The sequence below is a fragment of the Phytophthora sojae genome (assembly GCF_000149755.1).
Source record: "Phytophthora sojae unplaced genomic scaffold PHYSOscaffold_6, whole genome shotgun sequence".
Lineage (NCBI taxonomy): Eukaryota > Oomycota > Peronosporomycetes > Peronosporales > Peronosporaceae > Phytophthora > Phytophthora sojae.
In genome coordinates this window covers 3,882,226-3,900,585 of record NW_009258120.1, presented here as the reverse complement: position 1 = coordinate 3,900,585, position 18,360 = coordinate 3,882,226, and the positions used below count along the sequence as shown (strand labels likewise).

Sequence of the window (18,360 nt, the reverse complement as noted above, 5' to 3'; positions counted from 1 at the left end):
CATTCATTGCTCCAACCCCAATCAGTACCGGCACAAACTCGTTAATCCTTAACCCCTACGCGTAAGCGTTGTCACGTTTGCCGAATTCATTTACCAACATAAAGCACAGACTCGGAGAGCAGGCTGCATTGTCTGAACGACACGAGAAAGCAGCTCTCTGAATTAAACAGCCATGCATGTCTCGTAAACTCAACTCGAAAATCCCGGGTAGACGCGAGCTCACCATCGGATCGCATCCCAGCTGCCGACACCTTTCAGAACAGCACGCTTCACGTTCTCCGTCTCCTCACCAATTCTCCACCCGAAGTCTGCCAAACCACCTTCGCCCACCACTTTGGAAAACTTGAATTTGGCTATCTTTTGTTTATCAACGACGACGAAAATCTCCACTAAACTGACGTGAGGCATTTCTCGTTGCTTAAGTGAGTCGAGAAACTCCTTGAAATAGTGAATGAAGAAACTCTGCTTGTCGCTTTTGGCCACTTGGACAAACCGAACTAGTTGATACTCCTTGTTGATGTACACGGCATCGTATCCCCCTTGATTGTACTTTTTCGGTTTCAGCCAGCATAGCTTCGGTAACAGCGGTAGCTTCTTGGGGTCCACGACAAGAACCACGCTTTTCGGAAACTTAGTCGCCGTGTCAGCTTCGAAAACAAGCTTACCCTCCTGCAACCAAGTTTTGAGCCTGAACCGACCCTCCCGAATACACGCAAAGACGTACATTTCCAAAATCACCCCGTCCGTCGCAGTGTTCGAGCATCGTGTTAAGAAGGAAGCGAATCTTTTGATCAACTCCGAGCCACCAGCAAGCGCTAGAGCAGAAGCAGCATAGCGGCTGATAATCCCACGACCGTCTCCATATTTGCCGAAAAGACGATTGATAACGCCGGTTGAGTGTGTTTTGACTTAACCAATCGCACCAGGCGTGTTATTGCTCACCGCAGAGACGGCGTCATCCAGTGATGTCATGACGGTTGCTGTCGAGCAACCGAACATATACCGAGCACTTCCACCGGCGAAGTAGTATTTCGCCTCCACCAGTTCCTGACGTGTAGGGTCTTCTTCGTCTGATGCGTCCAAATCACTTCTGACAGATTCAAACAGCTCGTCATCGTTCACGGCGTCGAGATACTCACTCAATGTCCACGACGGCACAACGTGTTCTTTCACCTTAAAAGTTTCATCGTCATCCAGGTTCACTTTCCTGCGTGAATCCATTGACGTGACCATCACGAGTCGGCGATTAGCCCAATCCGCCCTTAACCATTCAAAACAGGTTTTCCCTTCCGCACCATTATCGTCCGTCACTCCATCGAGAATCACGAAGTGCTTCTTCGTGTCTTCAACTTCATCCAGGATCTGACGCAAGCCTTCTTTGTCTATCATATTTCCCTTGCTCTTCTTGGTGCTTCTTTCCAAGCGAACATACAATGGGGGTTGTTTGCGGACTAGATGAATCCACGTGAAGGACCAATCAGTCGTTCGGGCAAGATCCAGGGCGAAAGTTGCCGCTGTAATTGACTTCCCGGATCCACGCGGACCTGCGCATAACGCGGGCTGGCGGGGCAGCCGTTATGATCGATATTGCCACGGCGCCAATGGTAAGGCCTGGCAAGCGGAAGTCTGGTCAATTGGCAAGATTAGTGCATGGATATGTAGAAAGTGTCGGTTGGGCTCACGGCCCGTTGTCACCATCAAATTCCTACTCGACGGCCAGACCTGCGCATAACGCGATTGCTGGTGTGACCGCGGCTATCCTCAAGGTTGCCACGGTGCAAAAGGTTGATGTCCTAATCTGGACGATTGGCTGTCGAAACCATTCGATGGTGACCACGGGTCGTGCGCCGAAGCGACAATTTCTACTTATTCATGCACTAATCTTGCCAATTGACCAGACTTGCACTTACCCGTGGCACCGCGCCAACCTCGATCATAGTTGCTGCCACCCCATTTCTGCGCGCGTCTGGCCGTCGAGCATCACGCCGATGAATGGTGCAAATGGGCCTCCTGGACGACGTGAGGATCTTGCATTTCTTGGAAACTACACATTGTACCTACGGCGATAAAAGGCCTTAGAATTCAAGCAATTGTTTTTTCATGAAATGTAATAAACAGGGGTTTGGATCTGTTGTTATCTCGCCGCGAATAAATTCCCGAGCACGACTCCATGTGGTAATCTTGCCACATCTAATTTCGAGTTGAAGTTGGAGCGTATTCACGCGCGCGATCCTATTCAAATTTGCGCACGCGGCCTGGATTTGCTATCAGCCAATCATGACTGCGGGCTATCAAATTCCGCCAATCAGCACCTCTTCCGGAAAATCATGGCGTGTGATTGGGTCCTCGGTCGGTGGCGCGCGAAACTCGCCGCCGATGGCGCGCCAAACTCGTGACGCGATCCAGCTAAAAGCTCATTTCCGATTTTTCCAAGGACCACCCAAGCTCTTCCAAGCGACTCGCTGCTCGTGCCTCTGACCCGCAACGTCAACATGTCAAGCCCGAACGGCTCGCCTCACCTCGCCATGCACCATGTTGGGCTTGTGCTGCCTTTTGGAGGAGTGGCACCATCGCCAACGAGCTTGTAAACGCCGTCGTACGAAGGTCGTCCTGCTCCCCGGTATGCTCGATGTTCAGCGCCTCGCTGGATTGCCGAAGCCGGCATGGTACACTCGTGCTGCTCCGCCATAGACTACGTTCTGACAAGACCGCCCCGCATCCCCATACGCTGTCCCTCGTCGAGTGGCGGGATCCGTTACGCTGTCATGCCACGGTCGTGCTGCTCCCGCGTCGGCGAAGGTATCCCCCGCCCCCTCCTCCTCCCAACACGCTGGACTAGCGTGTCCCTCGTCGGCGCACTGGACCTACATCAACGGACGTCGCACTCGCGCTGTTTTCGACGGTCTGGGCTGTGGAGGCTCTCGTCAACGCGTTAGCCACTTAACACTCAACACGTTTGACCGAGTCCCCGCCCCCGAGTACGCTGGCCTTGAATGGCCTTCGTCAAGGCCCTGAATATGCACAATCTCCATGCCAAGCCCGGACTGCGTGACGATACGCCGGACGGATCTTTATCGATTCGATGACCTGGACCGTGATGCTCACGAGGAAACTGCGCCGCGATGTCGCCATAGCAATGCTCGTACAAGGAAGGGATGATGGTGCTGATTGGACGCGTCCCCACCCCAACCCAGCATCCGGGGTCGTGCTAAGCGGGCTACATCACCGTGCAAAGGCAAGCTGTGAGTCAACCCCTGGTGACAAGGCCGTCAGGTTTGATTCGTCCACGAGCGCCATGATGTCAGCGACGTGCTCCTGACCCGATTCGACACGGACAGTGCCCTCGATCGCGGGCTGGACGCTGGGAGAGCATGAGCTTTGGTCTGGCAAGGGTAGTACGAAATCGCAGTGTCGGCGAGCTCCTGGATTGACGCTATTTCAAATCGGCGTACATCCATCTGCTTCACCATGTCCGTACTGGCGAATACTTACAGACAACTGCGTAGTAGATGTTGGAAGCAACCCAAGCACGGATTCTGGCCCACTATTCCGCGCATGGCAGGTTCTAATAGTTGTCGTAAATGGATTCGTACACATTGATCGCTGGGTTGCTTTGCATCCACTTTTCAGCTGGGGGTACCAAAGCACTTGTAATCCAGCAACGCTTAGATAGAACACGCGGCGGTCCGCGCGATCTGCCGGTCAAACGACACGCCAGATAGTAGCCTGGATAGTGTTGCTACTGATGTTAGTTGATGAGAATGAGGCTGTATCCCTGGGAGAAAAGAACAAACTGACACCAAGATTCACTTTCAGAATTCTGATAGCAATGTCACGTAGATGGTTCCGCGAGGAATGCGTTAGGTTGTGGCCTCATCGGGTGAGCATGGAAGGGAGCGCAATGGACGAGTTGAGGGCTGCCCTTCTTTCCCGTGGCGTAACTCGTGTTAATAACTTAAGTTTTCGCTACAATTACTTCTAGGTGTCCCGACCGGCGTGTGGTATGACTGGCCAACAATGAGCTGTGGTTGTCTGGTGTTCGTTTGACCGGCTGATTACAAATATCATATTTACTAGTCGGTAGATTCGTGACTTGACCGACACGAGTAGAACGGGTTGCCGCAGCCGAAAACCAAACGGATGCGAAACTAATGTAAGAAGTAGGATATGTATTTCAAAGCAGTTCGCTAACGTTCATCCGGTGAGGGTCCGGGCTACGTACAGGTGAGTGTCTCGCTAGAACACTCGTGGAAGTGCGAGGTCAAGCAAGCTTAGGCCATCGAAGTCGGTGAGCAGCCTGGACGCAAACCCTGGCATCGGCAGTAGTACTGCGTTCGAGGTAGTTCCATCGGTGAGTGGAATGGTTGTTCGCGGCGCCATTCTTGACTACGGTAATAGATGTTGCAGTCGTCGCAGGGGCAAAGTTGCGTTCCATGTCCGATCATAAGGTCGTGAGCCAGGATGTCGACCACATCCATGGCCTCCAGTAGATCTTGGGCTGCGTTGAACTGCTGCTCTCGCTTGAAGCCTTGCCGTGTATGCTTCCACAGCGTGTCGGGATCGCACGTCTTGTTCTGATCCATCGTAATATGGATTTCGATGTGCCGGTCCAAAGCTTCTCGAGCATCGGAAATCTGAGCCCGCAAATAACGAATCCGATCCTGAATCATCGATCGGGTGATCTTTAGAAAGCACATAACAGTAGCGTCAGAACGGGTAACCTCCACTTAGAATATTGTTGGGACTTACCTCCGACAACTCCAAGCAGGTCTGCAGCCATCTCAGCATCCACAGATAGTTGTGAGCGCTCTCACTTTTGGCCGTGCTGATATCTTTGTGTAGCTTGTCCATGTCTTTCACCGGAAGAGCCACAATCAACTCGTCGACGTCCTCAGTTGAGTTGTACTTCGTCTCAAACACCTACATCGTTATAGGTTAGTGGTCAGTCCCAAATTTCGTTTGCTGTCATTTGAATTTGAATGCGTACGCGGTTAGACGCTGGAACGAACACAGAAAAAATCCTGTCAAACAGCACGGGCTCCCCACAAATAAAGTATGCTAGTGGCTAGAAAACCGCGCCAGGTCGTGGGTGGAATAATGATCATCCACTTACGTCACGGGGTTTCCCATACAATGCTCTGCCATTAGATGCTGTTGTTCGAGTGGGACCTGGGAGCTATCATGCATTGTTCAGGGTGACCAAGTATTAGATCGAATCAGCTTAGAAAGTGGCTAGCACTTACATCGATTGCATCATGCCGGCGATCGACCATCCGGCTTCCTGGTGGGTTGGGAAATGAGCGCTTTCCTAACCTCTCCCGATTATGATCTTGATTTTGTGCGGCTGTCGTTGGTCATCGGAGGCGCGTCGCGACCGTTCACAAGATCTTTGCCCTTGGGTCTTCCCAAGAATCTACCTCTGTATAGACAACAAAAGGGGATCTCTCGCTAGCGCAATGAGCTCCCCGCCTGTATCGCGGAACCCTCGGCGAGCTATTGCGCTAAGACCACTAGCCGCTACTTCAGGTGATGTTTGAGTTGACCACCTAGATGAACCAAAACCTAATATGTTGTACAGTGTCTGGTGGTCGCACAGTCTTTGCCGAAGCCTGGAAGGCTCTTCGTCGCGCTTGGTGGACGTCACGACCGCCACGTGGCCGAGGGAATCTGGATAATCGCTATCGCTATGTTCGTCCTGGTAGAAATCCGGACGGGGTCGAGGGCGACGATTACGTTCTGGGTGAAGTGGCTCTGGTGGAACACTACAATATGATTGTGGCTGGTGGCGAGATCGACTCTGGTAACATCACGATAGATGAACCTATGGATGGCGACAGAAGTTCTGAAATGAATGGGTCTAGTCCTGGTGGAGCAATGGGGTATTGGAATTCGTCTGACGCGGAAGAGGGGTCGACGGCTTCAAGTGGTTGCCCTGCAGGAAAGAGGCAGGTGGAAGCTTCCGATGCGATGGGTACCAGTAGCAACGAGTTTGAAACACGTGAAACAAATGTTGAAGTGGCGATTTGTGCTGATTGCAGCACTGGGTGTTCGACTGACCGAAGTTGTGATGCATGCAACGCATTCATGCATCATTTCTGCTCTCACGATGTGGCATCGTCACTTGCGCTTCGCACCGCTGACGGTGAGGCCATTGCGGATTTTGGAGATCAATGTTATTGTAGTAATGCCTGCTACGAAACCACGATCTCCACGTCGAGGCCACCGTCAGTACTCTATTCCCCATCCCACGAAGAGGTTCGTCATGGTATAGTGGCAACGTTGACAACGCACACTGGCGAGAGGCTTCCACCTATCCAGTCGGATAGTGATGATGTGGCTTGCGTAAACGCGGGTTTGCGTACCCAAGGTGATCAGCGTGAAAGGGAAGTGCTAGCGAGGCAGCGATCAGCGAAGAGTGCGCGAAAAGTATCATCGGATACGGGAGGTGGAGCATTGAAGCGAAAGGCTGCATCGAATCCCCCCAAGCGCTCTGCTGCCAAAAAATCAAAAGTCGCTACAACCAAAAAGGCATCCAAGAAGACGGCTGAAGCAGCCTTCAAACAGGAGTTGCTACTGCGAGCTCAAATGTCTGCTGACAAAATTGTGAGGGCGAACGTTGCTTTCGCACCGGCTGATGAAGACTGGATGCTTCGCAAAACCTATCGCGAGGTAGGTGCGGCTTTTCTCGTCGGCATAATAACAAGATATGAGATGAAACACGAAAAAATCGCTGATGGTGTCAAGGTACCGGTTCCCCAGTTTGAAGTTCGGTGGACCAACACCGCGTTTCAAGCCAAGAAAAAACATGTTCACCAGATTCCAGAAGCCACGGCTTTCAAAGGGATCAAGCAGTATGTTAGTCTGCAGAGAAACAATGCGGAGTTTGGTGATTCATGGAGTTCTCTATGTAATGTGGCCCCCCGCTTGTCCAACATACCTGCTTTGACGGAAGAGTTCGAAGAAATGACTGACAAGGGCTACAAAGAATTGTATGCTTTTCGAAGCCATACCGAGCTGCAAATACCGTTTTGCCCTGCCGAAGTAGAAGCAATCGAAGTGATGACTTTTTCCACGACCGAAACGCTTTCCGAGCCACCCGGGCTGTTTACCCATCCCGATGGGTCAACTACAACCAAACTTCGTGAGGAGAGTCGTCCCCTATTTGGCCACTCCACTACGTCGAGTTTTCTCGCCTTCCTACCACTTTCATTCTGGAAGCAGGTAGTCGCGTTTACTAACAGTCACGCATCAGCTGCAGGGGAAGCATCACGTCACCCGATTACACTGACTGAGATGATGAGGTTTATGCAGCTTTTCAAAAAAAAGTGAAATGCGAAACTACTGGCGAGATGATGGGGAATCATCAGTATTACCCGGTGCCCGATCAACTAGTCTGGAGATTATTATGCCGTGGAAACGATTCCTGTACATTCGCAAGCACTTGTCATTTCGAGCAGCAGTGACTATTGAAGAAATCAAGCGCGATCCAGCAGCACGAATTAGACCGCTCATCAGCATACTGAAACGCCGCTGTGCAATTCACGTAGTTGTGGGTCGCGATGTAGCCGTCGACGAAGCCAGCATCGCTTGTCGTTCGCGCTACGCAAGGCACATCATTGTATATAACCCTCGGAAGCCGACAGGAAAGTACCACTTCAAGCGGTATGCCTGTTGTTGTTCTTCGACGTGGTTAGTTCTTAGTTTCAAGCTTCATTGTGCGAGCGAACTGGAGGATCATTTGGGTGGAGTGATGTCTACGCCAGAGATATCGCGTGTAGCCGAACTGACAGCGGAATCAACGGATATTCGATCTCATGTAATCGAAGTGACAGCTGCACTGGAGGGATCACGGCGCATGGTCAACACTGATAACTTTTACACGTCTTGTATGTTGCTGGAATCCCTGCGGACAATTGGACTCTACTGTCGCGGGACGGTTCGTCAAACCAGTAAGCACTTCCCCAAGTTTACGATGATAGCCGCTGACAAGACCACGGAGAGGGGTGATATGGAACAAGGCGTATGCACTGAAAAACACATCGTGGCAGCTAGCTGGGTAGATGGGTCGGTCGCCAACGCCGTATCCAACGCTGATAGTTCCGCTGTATCAACTGTGCATCGACGGATCCAACAGGAGCAAGTGCCCTTCCCTGCTCCTGCCTGTGGCAAGAATTATAACGAGAAAATGCAAGGCGTTGACCGCGCCAACCAATTGCGAGGCTGGTTCCCAATTGCCGATGGGCACACCTTTAAAAGGTGGCACAAGAAGCTGGGAATGGCTATGATAGACATAGCGCGCTGCAATGCATACATATGCCACGAGCTTGCGGCTGGAAAAACGCCTACCTGTGACGATGGTTCGGACGACGATCCTGGTGATTCATCCGCTTCTAGCAACCGAGATCCGCATCGGTTCTTCGTGCTTTCGCTGGTCCGAGAGCTTTTTGATGGCAGTTGGATGCGATGGTTAGAAAATGATAAAGGTATGATATACACAAACGACAAGACTGCACCGAACCTGCAAGAGCCTGCAGCGTGTTCGCAGGATGCTACAGCAGCTTCACGAGATACTCCGGCGCCATGTGTGGCGAAGGAAGCATGGATAGTTTTGAAGGGTCGAAGCCGGTCAATGCGGGAGTGTACAGTGTGTCGGTTTGAGTGTCGTCCAGCTACTCAGAAGACGGACTATTGAGAAGCTCACCGTGTCTCCTTGTGCAAACGCACATATCCGACCGACAAGTTGAAGCCACACTTGTGCCAAAACGATACCTGGACGTGCTGGCAGAAATTTCACGAGTTCTACCTCCCCCAAAATGTCTTCACCCCAGATGGAAATCTCAAGCGGAGCTCTTCGATTTATCGAGCCCAAGCCGTTTTTATCAAGCAATGGAAAGATCAACAGCGGATTTCGGCGCAAGCGAGACGAGACCAGGAACAAACATCATCTACAGTGGAACCACCCGCGTTGAATTTGCAGGTAGATCAGTAAAACGTGACTTCCTGAATAATAGCATCGAGTGATTTCAACTAATGTGTGGCGGCATTGATAGTACTATTGCTTCCTTCTTAGTACTAGAAGTGGTACACGCTTTAGGACCAATCTTGCGTCTATCCTTGACGACCTATGAGCAAGGTCGTGAAATGTGCTCGTTGCCTAAACTAGTTTGCATGTTCATGAATGTCATCTCATGTGGAAGACCATTTCCGATAACCAGCCCTCGTTTTGTCCAGCTGGTCAAAGTTGATCGTTATCATCGCTTCTGCAGGATCAATTTCGTCGACAGAGCCCCACAGATACGCACCTATTAGCTTCAGATGGGCCCCCATTTCCTGATTCTTGCTACCTTCACGAACTCGTCGAAATTCTCCAGTATCGCCTTATCCTGCAGCAGCAACGTGTCACCTGCCTATAGCCATCGATCTCGCCTTGCATACCTCTTGGACCAATATCTTCTCGGACATCGCAAGCATGCGCACGGACGTACTGTAGCATTTGACCTGGATAACGTCGTCGACCACGGCCCCATGCACTTCCTGATGGCCTGAATATTGTGAGCACCGTCTACGTTAGATTGTGTACATGTAAGATGCGGTGCGAATGAATGCCCCACCTGGTATTATTGGGGTGAAGATGTGCTCTACCGTGCTTCTGGAGCCTTGCAGTAGCGCGCCGCCAATGATTGCGTGGAGATTCGCGTCATCTCCTCCGCTGGCCACCCTCCTACAAGTTCACCCACCCTTATTTTCGATTGACTGTCGTTATTGTAGTCAGTTGCAGTATCCTAGTCCTAAATCACTTAGCATACCTGCGTCACACTTGTTAGCAACCAACCCAGCGTCAGTCAGTGCATACGCGCATCTTGACCGCCTTCACAGCTTGTTCGCCGCCGAGTTGAGCAGCCTGGAGCAAAACCAGACCGCCGCCCACGTTCAGAGAGGTCAGTGAGGCGAGGCGGGTGAACGCCTTGATCGTCCAGGTGTATAGCGCACTATGTCTGACTGTGGTCCCTTCGATTCGGTCTGACTTTCTGTTCATTCGGTGTAGTTTGTTTCAGGAACACACCCAGCAGACTCGATTCTGTATTTTCAACAACTCATTCGGAGTACCAGAGATATCCGCTGCAATCCGGTAGTCCTCGGAGCACAGGATGTGAACCGGGGGCCGGGAGGATCGCTTGGACTTGGCGTGTGTCCTTGTGTCAACCCCTATAGGTATCGTTTACCTTTGGCGGACCGGACTTCACCGAGTGAGTTGTTGAAAATACAGAATCGAGTCTGCTGGGTGTGTTCCTGAAACAAACTACACCGAATGAACAGAAAGTCAGACCGAATCGAAGGGACCACAGTCAGATCCACAATTCAGTATAACCAACACACAGAAATACAATGCCGAGCTAAACGTCACAAAATATACAGCCACCACTTATTCTTTAAGACCCTTGGGTGGGGGGTCTATACGCCAGTCAACTTACGAGCCGTCACCCAAGGCACTGGTCAACCCTGGATGCACACTCACTTACGCGCACCACCCTCACAGAGTGAGGGAACAATACAAAATATAAGTCAATCCTATCACACAGTAGTCGATCAATTCAGTCTCGGGGGTGACTACCTCTACCGCCTAAGACACACAGGATGGAATATGAAATGGATGCCCGGATAGAGCACGCAAATCGGAAATAAAGCTCTCACAGATCACTCCAGGGCGCGACACCCCAGACCCTGCTGACTTTGCCTTGGTACCTTTGAGTCCCCACTACACCAGTGCTCGCAACACCAGTGAGGCCTTGAAACGTCCTCCGTTTTAAGATCGCACGAAGGCGGATCCCACGTATAAGCTCTTGAAGACGTCAATGTCAGGGGGAATTCCCAGCCCGAAGAAAGATGTCCGCGTGTTCTCGGCAAATTGGTTTCTGTTTGATCTTACGTTTGGCTAGCTATCTGTTTCACTTCACTGACTTCTAATAAAGGTTTCACTATACTTGACTTGTCTTGAATATGCTTCGACCTTGTGCACGGGACTTCGATCTTCTTGCACTGAGCTTGGGTATGCTTGACTTGGCTTGGTTATCGGGCAACTTGTCGACGTCAACGTTCCTTCGGCAATACTCATCATCTGGCGACAGAGGTACGTGGGTACGGCGTCTCATCAAATCCGCACTGGACCTCTGCGTCAAATCACGTGAGCCATCCTGTGTCGCTTGACGTTCTTGGTCGATCCGGTCCTGGATTGCTGCTACACACACAGCAGTACTGGACTTGTTGTTGGTGCGATCACGATCCAGTATGGGCACCAGGGGTCAGACCGAATTGATCATCCGGTCCGGCCTCATTCATACGGAACCTTGGCATCCGGTGCATCGCTACCGGGTGCACCACGATCCAGTCCGGCAAACAGTGTACTTTGTCCAGCGAGGTCTTGGGCGCATGGGAGCATGGTGAACTTGGGGGTTGGTCCGATGTCTTGACGGAGCCAATGCAGGCAGCAGCCAGCATACGTTCACTGGCTGCACTTGCGCGCCTTAGGCTTATCCTGCGGTCAGGGAAGTCGGCGGACGGACAGGATGTGTTACTCCACACCGAATATGAGCGCTCATCCGGTGGGCACATCTCCGATCCTGTGGGCCCATGCTTACTGCAAGCACCGGGTCCCGCCAAATCCACCATGCGCATCCACTATCCACATGTCACACTCCACGTCACTGGATTCCTATTCACTCCGACCAGTCACAGTCAGGCGAAGGGTCGTCCCATCCCAGCGGTCAGACATGGGTGCGGATAAAAATCCTTTCCCACATCGTGTCATTAGTGAGTCTTGCACTATCGACTGAGGTCCAAGAGCCCCGTACGCTGCTGTCCACGGCGTTGAGCTAGCCAAACGTTCTCGTCACGTCGACGAAGAACAGCGAGTTCTCGAGCGACGTCTGTGAGGCTTCGTCCTCTTCTGTGAGTTCATGACCTCCACCAACTTGCCCTTGATAGTGTTCACCACCGAGAAGAAGCTGCTGGACGACGTAACGCTCTCTTGCTCACTTGGGTCCCTAGCGTCGCACCGAGACCAGCAAATGAGCGCTGCATTTCTCCTAGCTGAAGAGGCGCGGTGCTCACGGTACTGCCGCCACTGCAAATTTCGTGCTTGCAGCTGCGTGGATGACGCCTTTCACTCAATTAGATTGCTGCTTGCAAAATAATACCCCATGTACGATTGAGCTTAAGAAATTGTCACAATTTATATTATATGAGCTGAACAGTCGTTTTCACTCGCATAATACATAAAGTAGAAGCGTACATGAGGTCCGGTTTAGTGCGTTTAACTTGGCTTCACTATAAACAGCTATTAATAGGAATGTATGGGGGAACGAAAGGGTTAATTGTGGTGTATTAGTTGCGTCTACCCTAGTTGTGGCGTTTTTTTAGTGCTTGCCGCAGTAAGCGACTATATGTACCCATCCTTACAACCTAAGTACCTAAGGTTAATTGTATTATTGTGAAACCCGCTTCATCTGCCTATTTTTCTCATAAATCGATTGATTAGCACCCTGATTTAGCTCGATCGATTTGTAAATCGATCGCGTCCTGCGATGCATATGTGAGTGGGTGTGCAGATTAGGCGATCGTTTTATGGAAGCCAAGTCGATATAGCCGCGTTTGGAGCTGAATGCCCAACTTTTAGTGGGCAATCGTGCAGCCAAGCGATGCATATGGATCACAATCGATTTAAACCCTGATTTGTACTCTGATTAATTTGGCGATTGAGATCTAATAAGGGGTTGCTAGAGTTGGGCGTTTTAGCCGGTTCATACAATAATACTTTTTCAAAGCTAAAAATTGTCGTTAGCACGCTTTCCTCACAAAGCTACGTAGAAGACTGTGAAGATGTAAGCATATTCTAAAAGCCTGTTCGAGTGAAATTCGATCAACTTGATCATCAAGACGTGAATCTAAAAATGACCCCCGTTGCAAGTTCGCCACGGATGAACTGTAAAGTTCTACTTGTTGCTAAGCACACCCAATACATATTCCATCTGGATGTTTCGTCGGACCTTCTCTTGGTAAAAATGCTAGTGATAACAATGCATGACGGAAACTTTAACTCGACCAGGTGCAGACATGTTTCCTGACCGGAAATCCACGCAGCACTTGTGCACCACTCGGTAAGTGCTTTTTGGCGCGTAGACATAAATCCGTCTTGCGTTGTTAATTTCTAGGGGAAATCCTGTTTCGGGGCCGTATTTTTGAAATAATTCTGTTTCGGGGCCGTAATGTTCAATTGAAGCGTCATTCATGAAACATACCGTGTTTTGTAAAATATACATAACGTATCCTGTAGCCAAAGTGTATCCCACTCTGTCATGCATCGTGTTTCCCAACTGTAGCCTGTAGTCTACGTGTAGTATGTATCCAAAGTGTAATCTAGTGTAATCATAACGGTATCTAGTTTCAGACAAGCTTACGATGATATAACACCACCTCGATAGCATTCTCGCAAGCTTTCTGGTGCTTCTTCAGTTGCTTTTATGGCTCTCGCACGTTTGGAAGTGGGCAATCCATTACCTTGTACATGTAGCAGGTAGCGACAGGTAAGCAACAGATCCGCTTTCTATTCAGCATTCAGTACAGAGCATGTTGATACCGTACTGCTGAAAGGGAGACGTACCCGCACGACATAGGCAACCACCGCAAATTCAAGCATCTCCTTAGCCACCGCAATTGACTTCCTGCATGGCCTCCAATATGACGACTAAAGACCACCAATCGTTGTGACATAACCAGTAAGTTACTGGTTATCACGGGCACAATCCCGTGGATCGCAAAGCAGCTCCTGACCCAACGGCCTCGGAGGTTACGGGGTTTTCCTCGGCGCTGACCTGCACGGTCGCAGCTCGCGTTGGTTTCATACTTTCCTACTCTTTGCTTTTCAAATTAGCTGCAGCTAGAGGCTTGTAGCCACTCTAAACATCAATCAGTCTTCATTTTTCCAGCTTTCTAACAAGTGCAGACTCACCCACGTCAACTTCTACCAGAGCACGTGACACTGGTAGTACCAGTAGCAGGGTATGCTAAGTACGATGGTTTACCGAGCCAAAAGAGCGACAACGCCCCTGACGGAGAGAGAGCGAGAGAGCTCCGCTGTTAGCAACCGCGACCACAACAAGCGTGTGTATGACACCGCCAGCCTCCTCCGTGAAGGGAAGGACGAAGGTGCTGATGATTTTTGTGTAGCACAACTGAGTTCTATTGTTTGGATGTCTCCAAGCGATACTAGGAACTGGGCCCGATAGGACCGTCAATGAGGCTTCCAATGTTGATATTCGTCTATTGATGGAGCGAAGCCTCAAGTAACTCAGCGCCATGTTCTCTGCGTGCTGCGAATACCCCCGTCATGGTTACACTAGACTACACTTTGGATACATACTACACGTAGACTACAGGCTACAGTTGGGAAACACGATGCATGACAGAGTGGGATACACTTTGGCTACAGGATACGTTATGTATATTTTACAAAACACGGTATGTTTCATGAATGACGCTTCAATTGAACATTACGGCCCCGAAACAGAATTATTTCAAAAATACGGCCCCGAAACAGGATTTCCCCTAACTTCTATTAGAGCTTTCGAAACCAGTCCTGATCCGAATTGTACTTAATGCTGACTTTATCGGAGTCACTGGTCGCACACTTTAGATTAGAACGTTTGTGTGAGCATGGCTTCCTCGCAGTAAGCTTGCGAGGTGACACAAGTGAACTCGACGAGCTATTCAATGCGCATTCAATTGTCGTAACCGATATGTAGTTAAATGATCATCACACCAACAACCATGTGGGGCAACAAGCTTTCTTTATTTTCCGAATGAAAAATGGGGAAATCCGGGTTGGGGTCCGTAATTTGAAGCTAATTCGGTTTGGGGTCCGTTCAAATCAGAAGGCTTAATCTTTGGCGTAAAATTGAAAACCTACCGTGTTTTGAAAATTTCCAAGGGGGTATGTGTACTTATGATTATGAAATGTACCTTATTCGTACCCTGTGGCCTTACTGTACACAGTACCTTTCCGTAACTTGTGCCCCGTATGTACCCTATGACTAAAACGTAACGTGTAAGTGTACCCTACAGAATCGGACTTAGCTGAGACGTCTAATCTCACTTGCCATATCTTGCTTTCGGCTTTTGATATTGCACTGGTGTGCCGCTAGCGGCGTGCTGCATATGCGTAGAGTGCTTGGTGAGCTGGGCGGAGACACCACGGGAGTCGCAATCTCTTCTTCGTCCAAAAAAAACCTGCGAATCTCCATCTACTCGCGCCTCCCTTGTCGGCAGGGTGAAGATTTTCATCCTTTTTTTTGACACTGCGTTTCTATTTCTATTTCTATTACTAATTTGCAGGATTGGACGGCTGAGGGTTATCTTAGTTTAGAATCTCCCCCTCGCAGAGACAACAAAAGAACTAGCCTCCGGCGCAAGTTCCTGTCCAAACAACCCTCGTCGGTGCTGTTGCCACCGACTCTTCTTTTGTAAGTACGCATCGCATTGCCCCCCTTCTTCGTTTGTCCATGTAGTTGCTCTGATGGCTGAGGTTTCAGGCGAACTGGTTCTGCAGGTTCCAAGAAGGATTGCCTGCTGTACGACAGTTGTGTGGACGGCTGTCGTACAATATAGTTCGCACATAGGGTGCATATCGGAAATAGGGTGCATTTAGGGTACACGATATAATTTTCGTGCATTAGCCGTATATGTTTTTCAAAACACGGAATGTTTTCAATTTTACGCGAAAAAATACGCCTTGTGATATGAACGGACCCCAAACCGAATTAGTTTTAAATTACGGACCCCAAACCGGATTTCCCCCAAAAAAATCACAAGCGACTTGGGCGCGCCTCACTTGCGGCGCACCAGTCGCAATAATAAAATATCTTCTCAGAGCTTACATTAACACTAGAACATAGCGAGATAGTATTGCGTTCTTTGAGTTCGGTCACGCGCTTGCACAGGATCGAGGTTCGCAGCGAGTAGATTTTCTTGCAGTCAGGCGCCTTTACGCACGTGCTGATAGACCCTTCCAGCGTGACTTTGTCTTTTGGGGCGTCCTTGAAATCGTGATACAGTGTCTTGATCTATTCCAGCAGTGAAGGCCTCGAACATGCCCTGACAAGCATAAAGATCAGACGCTATTAGTGGAGTTGTCGATACCGCAGCAATTGTGGCCGAACACATTCGTGCTGCACACGTAGTTGTGCCTTATCTGGCTACTGCCTGCATATGATTCACCCCCTAGAGCACCAGCACGTCCGACGCGCCGCATTCTATAGTACAGCCAGTGAAAAACAAAGTTAAGGCCAAGTTTGGCCATTAATCATGGGAGTACCTGAAGACTCAAGCGCAGGTTGCTGCTCCTTCTTGCCCTTATGTGAGCATCCAGTTCATGTCCGTTTTACTGTTCAGCAATTCTAAAATGGCATTAAGCGAGCCGGCCCGCTCGGATCGGGAACATCATGGCCTATACCACCATCTAAAGGCCTTCTGGCCTATACCTTTGCTTTTTGTCCCCTCATGGGAACCCCCTGAGTTATGTGTCCAACACTAGTTAATCCGCATACAAATGCTTAGATAAATCGACTCAATACAACAGTAAGTCATTCGAATGCATACAATATATATTATTTCAATACAAAAGTCAAGTTAATAATTCTGGCGATACGGTATCTGACATCAAACAGGTAGTAACGACAGTTCTTACGAACTGCGAATATCGATAAAGCCGTCTCCCTGACCAAAGCCTCGTCCGAGGGGTGGAGGATGGTAAGAAGAGCAAGAAGGACGCGAAGAAGCGCAAGAAACGCCCGATCAGCGCGCTGGTGGACCGTCAGGACAAGTTTGAGGCCGGCTCGATCAAGGACCATCGCGAGTTGGTGAAGCTGCCGCCCGAGTTCCGCGCCGTGCCGTGCAAACCGCTGCTGTTCGACGTGGCGTTCAACGAGCTCGAGTTCCCGGACCTGACGGAGCGCACCAAGACAGACGAGGAGAAGGCAGCGGAGGCTGCGGCCGCGGGTGGCAACGAGTCCGGTGGTGGCGGCTTCTTCGGCTGGTTCCGCAAGTAACCTTAGAGCTGGATGTGGAGTTCGTGCACAGCGCAACTGGAAGGAGAGGGGAGTTGAAGCGAAGCAGTAGGACAGTTGTAGAGTAGTCGTCAGGTTGGAGAGGAGGTTGGCTTGTTGCTTTTGAGGCAAATGGAGAAGTGAATTGATTCTTAGCTCGAAAACTAACAGATTGCTGGCAAGCGAGCACTACAGCGGGAAGCTACACTAGAATCTGGCCTCGCATACAGTTTTCTTCATATAACTAGCACACCAACAGCAGCAACAAGAATCTTAGAGACAGCATTGGTGCAAACAATCGCGTGCTCGTGAAGATTCCGTCTCAAAGTCGGAGGCGCCCGGCAGCTCCTGTCGGAAGAAGGTCTTTTGAGTAGAAAGTAGATTCGCCCGCAGCGGGCGAGGCAGTGTGGGTGGCGCAATCCCTGCATCCTCCCACGAAGCTTGTTGCGCTGAGCGGCGCGGAACGAGCGAAGTAGTGAAGCCCAGTGCATGACATGACGGATGTACCGCTCGCGCTCCCAAGAGTTCTCCGTCTCGTCGAGATTCTGCCATTTGACGAGAAACTCGGGCTGCCGGTTGCGGACACGGCGCTGGAGCAAGGCTTCTGGAATGTGGAGCCCTTCACCTTCGTTTCCCGGAGCAAAGTGCGTTGGCGAGACTTTTGGGAGCGGGCGATCCGCGAATCGCTCCGGTGTCGGAACGTAGTGCCGCAGCCCGTCCACATTGAAGCAGTCGTGCAGCCGGTCCATGCTTCGGGGTAATTGCAGCCGGGCGACGTTCGCGTTGATCATCTTTGTAATCCGGAAGGGACCGATAAACTTGGGCGCAAGCTTGTACTTGGCGATGTCAGTTCCAGTTGCAGCATGTGTCAGCGGGAGGTTTTTTGTAGCCAAGTACACCATGTCTCCAGCTTTAAATTCCACTGCGCTCCGCTGCCGTTCTTGAGCATCGAGCAGGTTCTATTGAGCTTGGGCAACCAGTCGCTTGCGTTCTTCAGCGAAGTTTTGTGCGTAGTCGTTGCGACTGTGGGTAGCACCAATTGGAGAACGAGCCACCCGCCCCGTGTCGATCTGAAATGGCGATAGTTTTGTAGAAGCGCTCACCAGCGTGGCGTGCGCATACTCCACCGTCCCAAGCACCTCGACCCAATTAGTTCCCTGCAAGGACACCATGCCGCGTAGGGCATCTTCGAGAACACGATTCTGCCGCTCTACTTGTCCGTCGGCTTGGGCCCTGTACGACGTGGTCATCCGCAGCTTGACGC

At 50.5% G+C, this 18,360-nt stretch overlaps 5 protein-coding genes across 5 annotated transcripts; 2 read left to right on the top strand and 3 right to left on the bottom strand.

The window, feature by feature from the left end:
• Positions 1 to 219: 219 nt before the first annotated feature.
• Positions 220 to 1,545, bottom strand: PHYSODRAFT_514066 (hypothetical protein; the record flags this gene model as incomplete). The annotated part of the gene is given in 2 exon segments (XM_009533265.1): positions 220 to 908; positions 924 to 1,545. Coding segments are annotated over 2 exon segments (1,311 nt in total), but the record flags the coding sequence as incomplete, so codon positions are not given.
• A 2,726-nt stretch (positions 1,546 to 4,271) lies between these two features.
• On the bottom strand, positions 4,272 to 4,697 carry PHYSODRAFT_303400 (hypothetical protein; the record flags this gene model as incomplete). Its single annotated transcript, XM_009533264.1, has 1 exon — positions 4,272 to 4,697. One exon carries the CDS (start codon positions 4,695 to 4,697, stop codon positions 4,272 to 4,274), a length of 426 nt encoding a protein of 141 aa, XP_009531559.1.
• Positions 4,698 to 4,707: 10 nt separating this feature from the next.
• PHYSODRAFT_511317 (hypothetical protein) lies at positions 4,708 to 4,902 on the bottom strand (the record flags this gene model as incomplete). The annotated part of the gene is made up of 1 exon (XM_009533263.1): positions 4,708 to 4,902. A coding segment is annotated over one exon (195 nt), but the record flags the coding sequence as incomplete, so codon positions are not given.
• Positions 4,903 to 5,550: 648 nt separating this feature from the next.
• Positions 5,551 to 6,750, top strand: PHYSODRAFT_511012 (hypothetical protein; the record flags this gene model as incomplete). The annotated part of the gene is made up of 2 exons (XM_009533262.1): positions 5,551 to 5,839; positions 6,554 to 6,750. Coding segments are annotated over 2 exons (486 nt in total), but the record flags the coding sequence as incomplete, so codon positions are not given.
• A 5,204-nt stretch (positions 6,751 to 11,954) lies between these two features.
• PHYSODRAFT_335802 (hypothetical protein) lies at positions 11,955 to 17,099 on the top strand (the record flags this gene model as incomplete). Its single annotated transcript, XM_009533261.1, has 2 exons — positions 11,955 to 12,014; positions 16,797 to 17,099. The coding sequence occupies 2 exons, from the start codon at positions 11,955 to 11,957 to the stop codon at positions 17,097 to 17,099; spliced, it is 363 nt and encodes a 120-aa protein (XP_009531556.1).
• Positions 17,100 to 18,360: the final 1,261 nt, after the last annotated feature.